At 31.8% G+C, this 15,334-nt stretch overlaps 1 protein-coding gene across 1 annotated transcript in view; it reads right to left on the bottom strand.

Annotated features, from left to right (window-relative positions):
- Positions 1-9,568, bottom strand: part of LOC127721189 (vezatin-like) — a 36,588-nt gene extending 27,020 nt beyond the window's left edge. Inside the window, exons 1-3 of the mRNA XM_052227866.1 lie at positions 9,467-9,568; positions 1,600-1,725; positions 339-422 (exon numbers count right to left, since the gene is read on the bottom strand). Coding sequence (XP_052083826.1) covers positions 339-422; positions 1,600-1,725; positions 9,467-9,502 — 246 coding nt within the window. The 5' untranslated portion in view covers positions 9,503-9,568. The remainder of the gene's footprint in view (positions 1-338; positions 423-1,599; positions 1,726-9,466) is intronic.
- Between the last annotated feature and the right edge of the window lie 5,766 nt (positions 9,569-15,334).

A 15,334-nucleotide genomic window follows, 5' to 3' on the forward strand; every position in this document is an offset into this window, starting at 1 on the left:
TATCAATAATCACTACATATACATGTACATGTATAAGTTGTAAATAATACCATAATATGTTTCTGGGAAATAAAATTTTCAACACAATAACTTAAGTAAATATTTGTGCAAAAACATATGGCCAGATGCATGGAAACAATTTATATTTGTACATATATGTCCCATACATTTGAGCTAAACTGCAAACTAAATTCAGTTGCTCATCTCTAATTTTTGTTATTTTGTACAAACTTTTCTCACTAAAAATAAATTCTATACTGTTTACCTAATATGTGAACAGCAATAAAAACATTGGTACCAAACATCTTTAGTAACAAATAATGAAAACAAAAACTTACCAAGTTACTTTTCTCTTCTTTTAAGATATTTATTCCCAAAACGCTAATGATTAAACAATACATGAAAGAGTACCAGTACTGCAACTAAAATATAAAATAATAATCTTAAATTACAAAAAAGGGTATGTCATAACATTTTTCCTAAACATAAATATTTCATGCATTCCATATAATTCCAACCTATTGCATATTGGTTTTTGCTTTAATCTCATTTAAATCAAATTCTTCATTTTTTATGGAAACAATATGGTAAGCTTTGTGAAAATTTGTGACAAATGAAAGTATACAGATTTAGCATTACTAATTACTGTTGCAAAAGTTGGGCTTACTGGTTAAGAATCTTTCGTATTTATAATTGCTAGTTGTTTAAGAGCAACTTTTATCATGTATGTGTTTATTTAATTAGCAACTGCAACTACATCATTGTCTACATGACCATAAAAGGACATGATAACAGACTGAGATTCAGGAATACATACTTTTTTATTTTTAAATTCAATAAATTCATAAAATTCAGGTACTTTTACTACTAAGTTACTAACTTTCTACCTGGGTTTTGAAGTATATTTGATCATTCTTAATTATGTTTTATCCATCAGAACAATTAAATGAGAAGTAAAGAAACCCTTAGCATCCCGATGTGTAATAGCAAAAACATATCCACTTTTTCTTTCCAAAAGAGAACCAAAATGAGACAGGAAATAGGTCTGCACTTGGTCTTCCCTAATTTTCTTGAAATTCAGAAATCCTTCCAAGCATACACTTAATCATTGATGTACACATGTACATGTACGTGGTAATCTACCAATAATGTGCCTTCAAAATATTGACCAAAAACTCTAGAATTTAATCTAAACTGGACTTAAAATTTCTTCCTTTTGTTTCTAATTGTCACTTACATTAAAACATATGAAGAATAACTTAATTTCAAACTATTTCATTCTATTTAACTACTAAGTCATTTTTGTAGGTAAAAAATGTCTGTCAAACCCTGTAATGAGGGATGATGCTGAATTTTTGAAAGAAAGGGGGGCCTTAGTAATTTCATAAAACAGAAATAAAAAGTGATAAACACTTTCATTCTAAAAATGAAATATTTTCAAATCAAAGAGCCCTCTATCATCTATGCCCCCTGAATCAGCAGCTGCCTGCTTCTAATCAATAATACATGTACCTAAGTCATGTTAAAATGTAGCACAGCTAAGTAACATCATTAATAAATTACATATTAGATGACAATTTTACATGTACATGTACTTACTTGTGTGATGAAGTGAATGTTAGAAGTAGCCTCTTTTTTGACAGTATCCAGTTTGTTGGATTGAATAACAGTTTCATCCTTAATATCAATCCCAGCTTCTTCCAGATGTTTCATCAATGGAGAATTCTACATAAAGACAATACATGTACTTAATTTAAAATTAGAAGTGTCATCACGATACCAATGCTCTAACCTACAACTTTATACAAAAATTGGTCAACCAGAACCAAACACAAACTTTATCTTTAAGTCAGTGATGAGTAAGTCATTATTGTTCACTGATGTACAAAAAATCCATTCCAGATCTTCATACATGAACTTATAAAATACATTGTAAGAGTCTTTTTTGTGATAACCTCTCTCTTTTAAGAGGGTGGTAAAGGGTTATTTTCGTGCAACGCGTTTTGCCATTTTTATTTTACGTGCAGCCGTGAAAAAGGTTCATTATTCGCCGTGTTTTGTGAAATCGGTAAAAGATCAACGTGCAAGAAATTTTTAATTGTTCGTTCATCGTGAAATGGCAATTTTATTTCGCGTTCTTCCGTGCAGATATCCCCCTTTACGCCCCTCTTTTAACTTATTTCTTTTATATAATCATAATCATATTATGAATACTGCATTCATGGGTATAGCATCATGTCTATCAAGCAACTCCAACAAAAATGTCCATTTTGATCTCCTACATTGTTTAAAATACAAGTGACGTTGAAATTTAATTGTGATGTAAAGCACATGCCCTACACATGTTCCTCTTTTTAATAAGAACATAAGTGTGTTTACAAAGCAGAGGAAGAACATCATATCAGAATGCAAAATAAAATAGTTTCATGTTTTTCGTCATCATAGTTTATAACCAATCAAATGTTTATAAATATTGATGCATGCATGTCAAAAATAATTAATCAATCTAACACATGTATTTGTCAATTTTTTTCATCACTCTATCACTATAATTAGATCATTGAATTAAGTTATCATGTTTGAATGGAGCAGAATTTGTCTTTGTACTGGTCAAGGACCAGTTATTGAAAAGTAAACACCTGGCAATTAATTATAATAGACCTTATCGCTATTTGGAAATCTGCATTGCTTGACCCGAGAATCTGCGCCTCTTGAACTATTGACATCATAGAACAATCACTTTTCCATTGTGGCGTCAGATGTTTTCTATTATGACGTTAAAATTTTACAGGAACCTTTGTGATGTCCAGTAATGGCGGACAAATAGCGATAAGGTGTATGCAATCTCAGACATGTTGCTAAAAACCCTATCTTCCCATACAGCGGTTTGAATCTAGGTATCTTCAGACTAATAATTTTTACATTTCATTTGTACTTTAATGCTACACTAGTACACTGTACCACATTTTATGTTGCTAATAAATGGATGGCAGGTCCAAGTTTATGGCGCAAAGCACACACACTTGTCTCTGAAAAAAAATTACCTCTATACCTTTATAAAATATACATGTACATGTACATATGTAGGTATAGGTATCAATGATTGTAAATAATTTTAACCATATCAATCTGACTTTATTGTAAAAAATACTGTATATAGCCTTAAGGGACTAGATTTGTAATGTCACCATGCATTGTCCTGCAGAGTTTAAAAGGTTCATTTAGGAACCCAACTCTTATATGGAAAAAGATGAAGAGGTAATTTTTTTTTAGAGCCAAGAACATGTACCTGTGGTACAAAGCCAAACTACATGTATTGATAGCTCTTGTAAAAATGTTACAATAAAATAGAGAATGGAAATGGGGAATGTGTCAAAGAGACAACAACCCAACCAAATAGTAGAAAACAGCTAAATGTATAGAACCACTAATTCAGGCCCGGTCAAAAGGAACATACAAGAAAGTAGTACATATTTTAAACAAAATGGTTCCTACGCATAGCTGTATCTTTGTCAATAGTGGGAATATTTGGGTAGTTTTAGTATCAAATGAAAGCTTGGGGACTTGGGGTCACTGTAGAACCCTTGTTGAAAGTTTTATTTGAATAATAAAGAAGTATAGGAAATTTTAATAGGAGGGCTCATTTGGCCTGTTGTTCAGATCAGAAGTTCCTGTTTTTGTACTATCAAACTTCCTGGAACCAGTACGCCCTAATATGCAATTAAAGGTATGTTGATTTTTTCAGCACAAGTCAGCATAAGGTACAGTTTTGACATGAAATAACTGCCACTTTATTTGAACTTAAGATAAAGTAGCCATGTATGCTTGAAATTGCAGAATTTAACATAGAAAGCAATGGGGCTATGAATTAGTGGTTTTATACCTATTACTGACAGGAATGGGAAATTCTATTTTTAGAAATCATACCCTTTACAGTGAAAATTGGTCACATTTGTTGTCAGAAATCATGTTACATTATTTTTTTTATGTAACAGTTATGTTAGTGTCAAATTACAGCCCTCAAATTGCTACAATAAGGTATTTTAGCCTTTTTGGTCATTTAGCATGAGATTTTACCTGAAATTTAAATTTTTGGATTATCTAACACTGAAACCAATGAAATTTGTATATTATGACTAGTTTATAGTATAAATATTGTTTTTGGTCAAATTATCTAGTGAGTGTTCATGTTTTATTGTGTTTCTTGGTGAATTATTTATTTCAAGGAAAATTGGTGTATACTTATATAGGAATTCCAAAATCTCACTTGAAATGCATTTTATAACCATTTTAGCAAGTTGTCTAGCTTGGAGATACATAAATTGCTCTTGTTGATTCATGTTTATACATAAAAGTATTTTTTTTTTACCAAATCACTCTCCTTTTCCAACATGTAGAAAAAAGGGGGGGGACAAAATTATCAATTATATTTTATATTTGGACCACTGTATTTATATTCAAGGAAGAATCTCTGATAAAAATAAGACATATAGGTAAGAACACTGTTATTTGAGTAGATATTAACAAATCAGAACTGGTAAAAATTGAAAAAGTGTCATATCTGTCACTATTAGTATCCATATGTAGTTTTCTTTGTTTAACGCATATGTTACTACCAGTCCAATTTGAGCTTGAATTCAGTGATATAGTGTTTTGACAAAAGCTTTATGTGTTTTTCTATGCTAGAAATAGATCATAAAAGGAAATTAAGTCAAGTAGAAGTCAATATAACAAGTTTGGTGCTGTTATAGGTATAGAACCACTAATTCAGGCCCGGTCAAAAGGAACATACAAGAAAGTAGTACATATTTTAAACAAAATAGTTCCTACGCATAGCTGTATCTTTGTCAATAGTGGGAATATTTGGGTAGTTTTAGTATCAAATGAAAGCTTGGGGACTTGGGGTCACTGTAGAACCCTTGTTGAAAGTTTTATTTGAATAATAAAGAAGTATAGGAAATTTTAATAGGAGGGCTCATTTGGCCTGTTGTTCAGATCAGAAGTTCCTGTTTTTGTACTATCAAACTTCCGGGAACCAGTACGCCCTAATATGCAATTAAAGGTATGTTGATTTTTTCAGCACAAGTCAGCATAAGGTACAGTTTTGACATGAAATAACTGCCACTTTATTTGAACTTAAGATAAAGTAGCCATGTATGCTTGAAATTGCAGAATTTAACATAGAAAGCAATGGGGCTATGAATTAGTGGTTTTATACCTAAAGGCTACCAATGGGTCTTCAACACAGCTTGAAAATCCCACACCCAGAGTCGGGCTTCAGCTTGCCCCTTAACAAAAATGTGTACTAGTTCAATGAAAATGGACGTCACACTAAACTCCAAAACATATAAATGAACTAAAATTTAAAACCATACAAGATTAACAAAGGCCAGAGGCTCCTGACTTGGGACAGGCGCATGAATGTGGTGGGGTTAAACATGTTTAGTGAGATCTCAATCCTCCCCCTATACCTCTAAACAATGTAGAATAAACAAACACACAGCAATATGCACAGTAAAACTCAGTTCAAAAGAAGTCCAAGTCCGATGTCAGAATAGGTAACAAAAGAAACTAAGCAAAATGACAATGATACATAAATTATCAAAGGACTACTAGCAGTTACTGACATGCCAGCTCCAGACCTCAATTACAAAAAAATGTAAACTGACTGAAAGATTATGTCTTCATCATATGAAAATCAAGCACAATCCCTCCTGTTAGGGGTTTAGTATCATACCATCATAAAATATATGAGAAGAACATAACCCGTATCATGCCAACTACTGGTTTTAGAATAAATGTGTTTATTTCTGATGCAAAGACCCTATGAGTGAATCAATATTAATACTTTTAAAATATGCCATCTTTAATGACCTGACAACAGTATCGTAACTATATCCCTTCTGAATAAGTCTGTTTAAAGGTTTGGTTAGCTTTTGAGGTGAATGTCCACATTTTTGTGCTTTGTATAGGATATTACCATAAAAGATTGGATGTGAAATACCATAACGAATAAGATGTCTGCATGTTGATTTATATTTAGGAATAATGTCCTTGTACCGATGATAAAATTTAGTAAATGTTTTGACTAGTTTGTGATATCGAAAACCCTCGTGTAATAATTTTTCAGTTATACAGAGGTTTCTTTCGTTAAAATCAAATACGTTGTTACATACAGGAGTGAACCAAACAAGTTGAGATATATAAACACCATAAGATGGTGACAAGGGAACGTCACCATCAAAAAATGGATAATTAACAATAGGAAATGAAAAATCATCTCTTTTATCAAAAATTTTGGAATTAAGCTTTCTGTTAAATATATCAGGGATGGGCACGATTACTGACAAATGTAATCGATTAATAATCGATTACATGAAGGTATTTTGTGCAATCGATTAATAATCGATTATTCAGATTTTTGTATGTAATCGATTGCAATCGATTACTTTATCAAAAGTGATTACATTACTTTTCGATTACTGTCAATTACATGCTTCAAAATTTAAAAAAAAAATAAAGTAAGTTAAACACTATTATGTTGATCAACGTTTGTATAGTAGATATCTAGAACTTTACCAAAAAAACAGCATTTAAATCATTGTTTCCAAATTATAAGTTGACAGTTGTTATCTAGATGGAATCTCTTACTGAGGATCAGAATTATTAAAAAAATCTTGAAATTTGACTTTCAACATGAATTAGAGATGACATTGCATTCCATCAATCACTTATATATATGTTTAAGGTTTTTTTCAATAATTTTACTTTCGTACTGACTTAAGTTAGCTTTTTTGTTTTTATTCATTTAAAGCAGGTATATTTTAGCATAGTTATTTTCAATGTTGGAAGTTTTCTCTGAAGAAAATATAAAAAAGTAGAATTATTAATTAGTTCAGCTAATTTTAAGGATCAAAATTTATAATTATAATGACAGACATGATTTAATCCTTTTGTTGGAAAACCACCTTAATTATAGGTTATAAAACTGCCAATGGAGTACAATTTATTACCTGGGGCAAAATAATGTAAATCTCCATCTTAATTAGACAAACAGTAATTGAAATAAAAACAAAGTATGTGTCTTATATAGTGATTAGAAGACTTTGATCATCTGATTAGTAAAGACAAGAAGTTTGTTAAGATTTTTTTATTCTATAATAAAATTATAAACAGTATATATTTATAGTGTCAACGAGGGATACATGTATCTTTTTCTGAAAAGAATTTCAATGCATAGGCATTGGTTCATTGATAAAAGGATTTTGTGTACTTATTTTTTATATACATGTATATCATAACATTATAAGAAATCAACTGTTTATCTTTTCTAAGCTTAAATCTTATTGAAAATTATGCTTTTAGGAAATTTAATACAAATAAGCTTACTACTTTAAGGAAGTACAGAACTTAACTTAAGACACATTCCTTATTTTAAATCTATTTTCTTATTTCAAATCTATTTTCTTATTTCAAATCTATTTTCTTATTTTAATATAAAAGGTGTTGACTTATTGACAAGTACATTTTGTTTCAAAAGCTAGAAATAAAGTAAATTATGGTAGGGGATCTGGTTGACCATAATGCAGCTTGAGACAATAGATAGAAATATAAAGGCAGTTGATAAACTCTTAAGTCATATCAGTACTTCAAAGTGATGAATACATACACATGTTTTCATTTAAAATAGGTTATATTTCATCAAACTATTTTACTAAAGTAATCGAAATGTAATCGAAAGTAATCGATGATTACATCATGATTTTTGATGTAATCGATTAAATTACGATTACATGTAATCGAAAATGTCTTCGATTACAGATTACTGTCGATTACTGGAAAAAATGTAATCAATTACAATCGATTACGATTACAGATTACGATTACCCCATCCCTGAAATATATAGATATAATGATCCAGGAAAGGGCAGTGTTTATTGTTAGTATTAGCTTTATTTATAGTCAGTTCAGCAGGATAAATCTCTTTAGTGTACATACTGAAGTCGTCATTTTTGAGAGCCAATATATCATCCAAATATCTAAAAGTGTAATTAAATTTTTGTATCAGATGTTGTTTCGATGGGTCCGCAATAAGTGGTGCACAGTTAGTCCCCATTGGAATTCCAATAACTTGACGATATACGGAATCTCCATAGCGAACAAAAATGTTATCTAGTAAAAATTCCTGGGCAGTTATCGTATCAAAGCAGGTCCAATTGACATACTTCTTTTGTCTGTTGTTACTAAAAAATTCGTAAGAGTTCCGCGGAACCTAGTGTCTCGCCTACTTTTTCTGTTAATCGCAGGCTCAACAAAAATGAGGAAGTAAATCAATAAAAATATTCCTCTTGATACTATCTTTTGATTGTAAGAAGCTTCTGTCCAAGTTTGGTAAAAATCCAGGATAGTTTATGAATTTAATAAATGTTAATAACTAAATTAACTGCAGACTGAATGTAATGTTAACTGGAAGAAAACAAAATTTCCTTCTAGATATTAGCATTTGATCATAAACAAGCTTCTTTCCATGTTTGGTAGAAATCCAGGATAGTTTAAGAAAGTTATTAAAATTTCAAAAACTTCAACCACAGAGTGAATGTAATGTTTCTTGGCAGAAAAACTAAGTCCATTTATAAGTAAAATACGGAAAAAATGGATTTTTTTTTTTACAAAATTTACTTCTGGATACTATCTTATGATCATAAACAAGCTTCTTTCCAAGTTTGGTAGAAATCCAGGATAGTTTAAGAAAGTTATTAAAATTTCAAAAACTTTAACCACAGAGTGAATGTAATGTTTCTTGGCAGAAAAACTAAGTCCATTTATAAGTAAAATACGGAAAAAATGGAATTTTTTTTTTACAAAATTTACTTTTGAATATTATCTTATGATCATAAACAAGCTTCTGTCAAAGTTTGGTAGAAATCCAGGATAGTTTAAGAAAGTTATTAAAATTTCAAAAACTTTAACCACAGAGTGAATATTTGTGGACGCCGCCGACGACGACGACGACGACGACGCCGACGGAATGTAGGATCGCTATGTCTCGCTTTTTCGACAAAAGTCGAAGGCTCGACAATAAATGAAAGACTGAGAAATTTTGATGGTAATGTTACACGACCATGAAGACCAATGTAGCTCTATGATCTCCCCTTGTACACAGCTGAGTTGTACAGACCTGAATAACTTTTTTTTAATATATTTTTAGGATTGAGTACTAGTATATTTCTTGTTGACATATACTACAAAGAGATCCAAATACCCCCTAGCACTGAAGATTTTTTTTCCGATGTCCCAGTCTACAAACATGTATCCGTAATGATACCAGAGACATAATACAATGTCTCTGATGATACTCAGTATGAATTTACCTATTTTTGACTTCTTAATCTTTAAAATTTATGGCAAATTATTTGATATTAGTGTTTCAGTCACTGATTTCTAAACCACCGTAAATTATAAATACCGCAAAATAAACATCCTCGTCTGATTCTTCGTCCATTTCATCGATCGTACAACAACAAATATTGCAATGTCCAAAAATTGAAAAGACAAAAATGTCATGGGGAACGACACTACTATTTCAATCTCAATTTCGATCTACTATAAAAAATCCTCCTCCGAAGGGACACTTTAGCTGGCGGTGTGAATATGCAATATTAATGAATTTATTCATCAGTTTAGATTAAAATAAGAGGATAAAAAAGTATAAAAAAAAATACCGAACTCCAGCGTAAATAAAAAAAAACGGAGAAGTTTAAAACTTAACGGATGTATAAAATAATCATTTATTCATTTAGGCACTGGCTACGATTACCCGCAAAAAGTAATAATAAGAAATAATTATTATTACTTCCCAGACTAATTGCCGAAATGTATTTCTGGACAGATAACCGACTTCATACGGAAATTGTTACCTGCAAAATATCTAAGACAGATAATATACGTACACCTCACAAATATACATTGTCAATTTTTATTCTGAAATGAAGCTATGCTGGTGCTTTGTTACTGTATGACTAAGCATAGCACACGCTTGATCAGACTTCTCTTCACAGTAGGAGCAATTGAACTTTGTTCTTGATTTCCATTTCTAGAACGATAAAACATTATTTCTTATGAAGCAAGAATCTTGCAATCTGATTGGTTAATTACCAGTAAGTAAATAACACCCAACCTAGTTCACCAGGGGATAAAAGAATATGCCAAAATTTCCAAAAAATATATTTTAATATTGAGAGTATTTATTTTCTTCACTTGGATTTTTTTTTTTTTTGTAAAAAATCTTTCATTTCTTTTAATTTTTTATTATTATTTTTCCAAACTTTTAATTATTATAATTGAAATAATCAAATTTTCCACAAATAAAAAACAATAAAATCTTGGTGCAACCAGGGGTGTACGAAATTTTGCACCGGTGTTGAACATGCATACGACCTCCGGCTGCGCTTCATGGTGTATAAATTTTCAACATCTGTGTAAATTCTGTACACTCCTGATTACATCAAGATAGCTAATATTTCCATCAAGACAACAGCAAACGAAACATTAAGGATATATTTTCTGTAAAAACACTTTTACCCGCTTTACACACTATGTGTATGTACGTCTCAGTCCAACATGTCTGAGCTCACATAAAGATTGTTTACATCACGAAATATTTACTGTATGGAATACATATCGGTACACTAACATAAAGATTTCTGAATGCAAATGAACGATGACTTTTTATGAAAAGTACGTGTTAACGTAGCATTATCAAACTGGTTTAAGTACTTTATTTGAATCTTTTCATTGTTTTTTTAACGAAAATGCACTGACATAGTTACATTTTAAGCCACAGGATTTTTTTTTCACTCGATAAAACAAGGACACACTCGAAAAAAACCGGACTGCTCTCGAAAAAACACGGACACATAAAACTGAATTTACTCTCCAAATGTCCGTTTCAATGCAAAAACGAGAAATTTTGTAAAGTGTCTGTATATCCAAGTATATGTAGATCCCATGTGCACATTTCCGTTGATATTTGCATTGGTATGTGTTTACAAATGGCTTTATTCTATATTTTGGAATAAAGCATTGTAAGGCTAAATTAAACGTTTTTAAAACAGAATAATATAGGGTTAAATATATCTTTTTATCAAAAATACTAATTAACCTTCTATGATCTTGTATGTAAGGTTCTAGCATCTTTGTTCACGTTTTACCAGAAAGGAAGTCTGTTTGTTTACATTTTTTATCATATTCACTCGAACAAAAAGTGGTCACACTCGAAAAAAACCCGATCAAATCACTCGAAAAACCACGATCCCAGTCGGACACTATACCTACCGTGAATTACTGAAATAAAGAACGGGTACAATAGTATAGAATGACGTCACAACAATTTTTTAACTACATTCACAACGCTGTTGTTACAATATTATTGCCAAATTTAGTATGATAAATATTCTTAAACTTAGACATGAGTGGAATACTAGTATTTGTAGTTACAGTGGTAACGCAGGAAAACACATCAGTAGCATATGATTTGGGCGATTCTATTACCGATTTGTTGGAAGTGCTCCGTCGAAGACCACAAACGTTCATAACACATGTGACACTAAACTACAATTACGACCCAGGCAGTATGACAGCAATTTTTAGACCAGCTGCAAGTACTATCCCTAAAAGATCGCCAAAAACAGACTTAGCCTCTTTGCAAAGGCATACACAGTCAAGACAACTTACCATCTGATCAACTGAAAAAAAACATCGCGGACAACCAAGAACATGCATTACGGCCAACATTTCCTGAGACTGCAAACAAAACCAGACACATTAGAATTCCGCTTCATACCAAACTCAATTAAAGATTGGAACCTACTTCCACCAGATATTTTCACCAGGACTCAAACAGCAGAAGGACCAGCTAAAACTCAGTGATATTGTAAGGTGGGTCCCACTAATTAAGTTTATCATATTAGGATAAACTGGTTTAATAAAAGTAGAACTCCGCTTTTTCCGGAATCAATCCTAATTGTTTCCGAATTTAGTTACATTCTAAAATACGTCATATCGTGACGTCATTCATGCGTTGTTAAACAAGTGGCGAGTGCAAAAGCTGCCAACATAGTTAGCTAAAAATCCCACCCACCTTCCCATCCACCCCCCAAAAATAAAGATAAGAAAAATTCTGCTGCTGTGTTCAAATTTTTCAGGTTTTAAAGTGATCGGATGCAGTTATGGAGAGATGTAAAATAGATATGGATATTCCGCCACTGGAATTAACAGCTCTGACAGCATGACAAGAACGTGCCATATTGCCAGTGAATGAGACACCAGTTAATCGAATCGAATTCTTGTTTAATTGACATATTTTCAAAATTATTAACAGTTCATATTTTCAATATATATCTGTATGACTTTTAATTCAGTATTTTATCATTTCAAATTTGTTGTAAATTAAAAATAAATAAGTCGTTACAGTATAGACAGCGGGATATGGCAAGATGAAAATGGAACATGTCCCCACATTGTACGCTAGCTTATATTTGGGGTTATATTCTTCTGTGTTCCCACAGAGATTAAATTGGGTCTTCTTTGAATGTACCAAAGAGACCGGTTCCTGAATTGGTCCCAGTTTGGAACTTAGGGTGTTCTCTTTGAATTTTATAATTAATAAGCTGCAATGGAAACCAAAGAGTTCTTGGGGGGAATATTTGCTACGTATCGGGGCTCATTTTTCATACGATCTCTCTATTTAGCATTTAACGTAGAGGATTGTAGCTTTCATTGCCTACCAGTGAAGCACAGGCTTGCCAAAAATAATGGTTCGGCGGTTTGTACGTTCATCTGGCCTTATCTTGTCTGCGCAAAAAATTAATACTGTAGCCATATCATTCCAAATTCTAGATCTTTGTTGATTATATTTATCCTTGAAAAACAAAAGGAGCCGAATTTATACATTTCACACATACTATTATGGTTCGAGAAAGGGTTTGATCGCACATGAGACATATTTAAAACGAAAGCAAAATTGGTTGATAGCCCATGAGACATGTATATAAAATGAAAACAGTTTTGATCTTTGATTAAACAGCTTAAGTAAATTACTTGACTCACGCGCGGTGTAGTAATATTCTTGAATGTTTCACCATATACCTATCAAGATCAAGATCAAGATCAAGATCAAATGACAAAGCAACGACACCACCCAATTGAAAGATTTAAATTATGACAATATAACATGCATAAGAATAAAAGAGAATCCCAAAGCTGATGGTACATGAATTGAAATGGCACCGCAAATGAAATTATTATATTGTTTACCTTTTTTTTATCTGTTTTATAATATTAAAGATTTTTCTTTGAAATTTTTAAATTTTTTATTTATATTTGCTATCATTACAAAGTTATATTAAAATAAAATTGAGGAAAAAAATAGGGAATGTAATAACCCGACAAAAGAGCAGAAAACAGCCCAAGGCCAGCAATGGTTCTTCAACACAGCGAGATAATGCCGCACCCAGGAGTGGGCTTCAGCTGGCCCCAACACAATAATGTATACTATTTAAAAGCATAGAATTTGACAAGAAAGTTGTTGTGGTAATTGAATTTAACACATTAATCCAACTTAACAATTTACAAAATCTTCTAAAAATAAGAATTTGTATGATTGTTAATTAGACAACCTTCCACCAGAGACCAAATTTGTAGAGGTTTGCAACTAGTTCACTGTATGGCCTTCAACACAGAGTAATATCCACATGCATTTATGTATATATATATATATATAAATTCGATTGTCATTAAATTCTACAGCAAATCAATGACTGAGTGGAATGCGTTGACATGTTCCTTTTGTTAAGTTAGTAAAATGTATATAGCATCTGACGGGATCATTTGAATGATATAAATTGGTGTGGTTTTTGAAGGACAGTACTGTATTAATTTTCAGCTTGTTGTATACACAAATATTTATGGTTGTATATACAAGCTTTATACATGCATGAATGGTTTGCATACATGTACGCTTATTTGAAACAATATACAATAAAATTGAGAATGGAAATGGGGAATGTGTCAAAGAGACAACAACCCGACCAAAGCAGAAAACAGCCGAAGGCCACTAATGGGTCTTCAACACAGCGAGAAAATCCCGCACCCGGAGACGGGCTTCAGCTGGCCCCTAAACAGAAATGTGTACTAGTTCAGTTAAAATGGACGTCACACTAAACTCCAAAACATATTATAAATGAACTAAAATTTAAAAACATTCAAGATTAACAAAGGCCAGAGGCTCCTGACTTAGGACAGGCGCAAAAATGCGGCAGGGTTAAACATGTTTTGTGAGATCTCAACCCTCCCCTATATCCTCTAGCCAATGTAGAATAAACAAACACACAGCAATACGCACAGTAAAACTCATTTTAAAAGAAGTCCGAGTCCGATGTCAGAATAGGTAACAAAAGAAACTAAGCAAAATGACAATGATACATAAATTAACAAAGGACTACCAGCAGTTACTGACATGCCATCTCCAGACCTCAATTAAACTGACTGAAAGATTATGTCTCCATCATACGAAAATCAAGCAAATCCCTCTCGTTAGGGGTTTAGTATCATACCATCATACAATATACGAGAAGAGCATAACCCTATCATGCCAACAACTGGTTTTAGAATAAATGTGTTTATTTCCGACGCAAAGACCCTATGAGCGAATCAATATTTATACAAAATTTGCCATCTTTAATGACCTGACAACAGTATCATGATCTATCATAACTATATCCCTTCTGAATAAGTCTGTTCAAAGGTTTGGTTAGCTTTTGAGGTGAATGCCGACATTTTTGTGTTTTTTATAGAATATTACCATAAAAGATTGGATGCATCAATTTTAACTCACATTTAACATGGATGCATGCCTGTTCAAATCTGTTGCATTTTTTAATGGTCAGCTGAATCATATTTATTTAATCAGACTACACGAAGTTTTGCAAAAGTTAACCATTTTATACTTGGAAGTGTTGTGAAAAGATTAAACTGGCTGTCAGAGAACAAATTGGGAAGCAAAGTAGGGTAATATAAGAACTAGAATATGAGATATATAAAATATCAAGAACCGAAATGTTAATTTCTAATCGCTTGCTCGCTTAAAATTCTTTTCAAAGATTTTTTTTTAAATATTTCAAAAATAATATTGCTCGCTAGTAACACTCTTTCGCGTACCAAAAATCAAACTTGAAGAAAAAAAAAAAAAAAAAAATTTCGCTCTCTCGCTACCTTTTTTTCGAAGGAAAATTTCTGACGAACTAAAAATTGATTTGGTGTGACCTAAAAATAAGAA

The sequence above is a fragment of the Mytilus californianus genome, unplaced genomic scaffold (assembly GCF_021869535.1).
Source record: "Mytilus californianus isolate M0D057914Y unplaced genomic scaffold, xbMytCali1.0.p SCAF_1, whole genome shotgun sequence".
NCBI classification, from domain to species: Eukaryota; Metazoa; Mollusca; class Bivalvia; order Mytilida; family Mytilidae; genus Mytilus; species Mytilus californianus.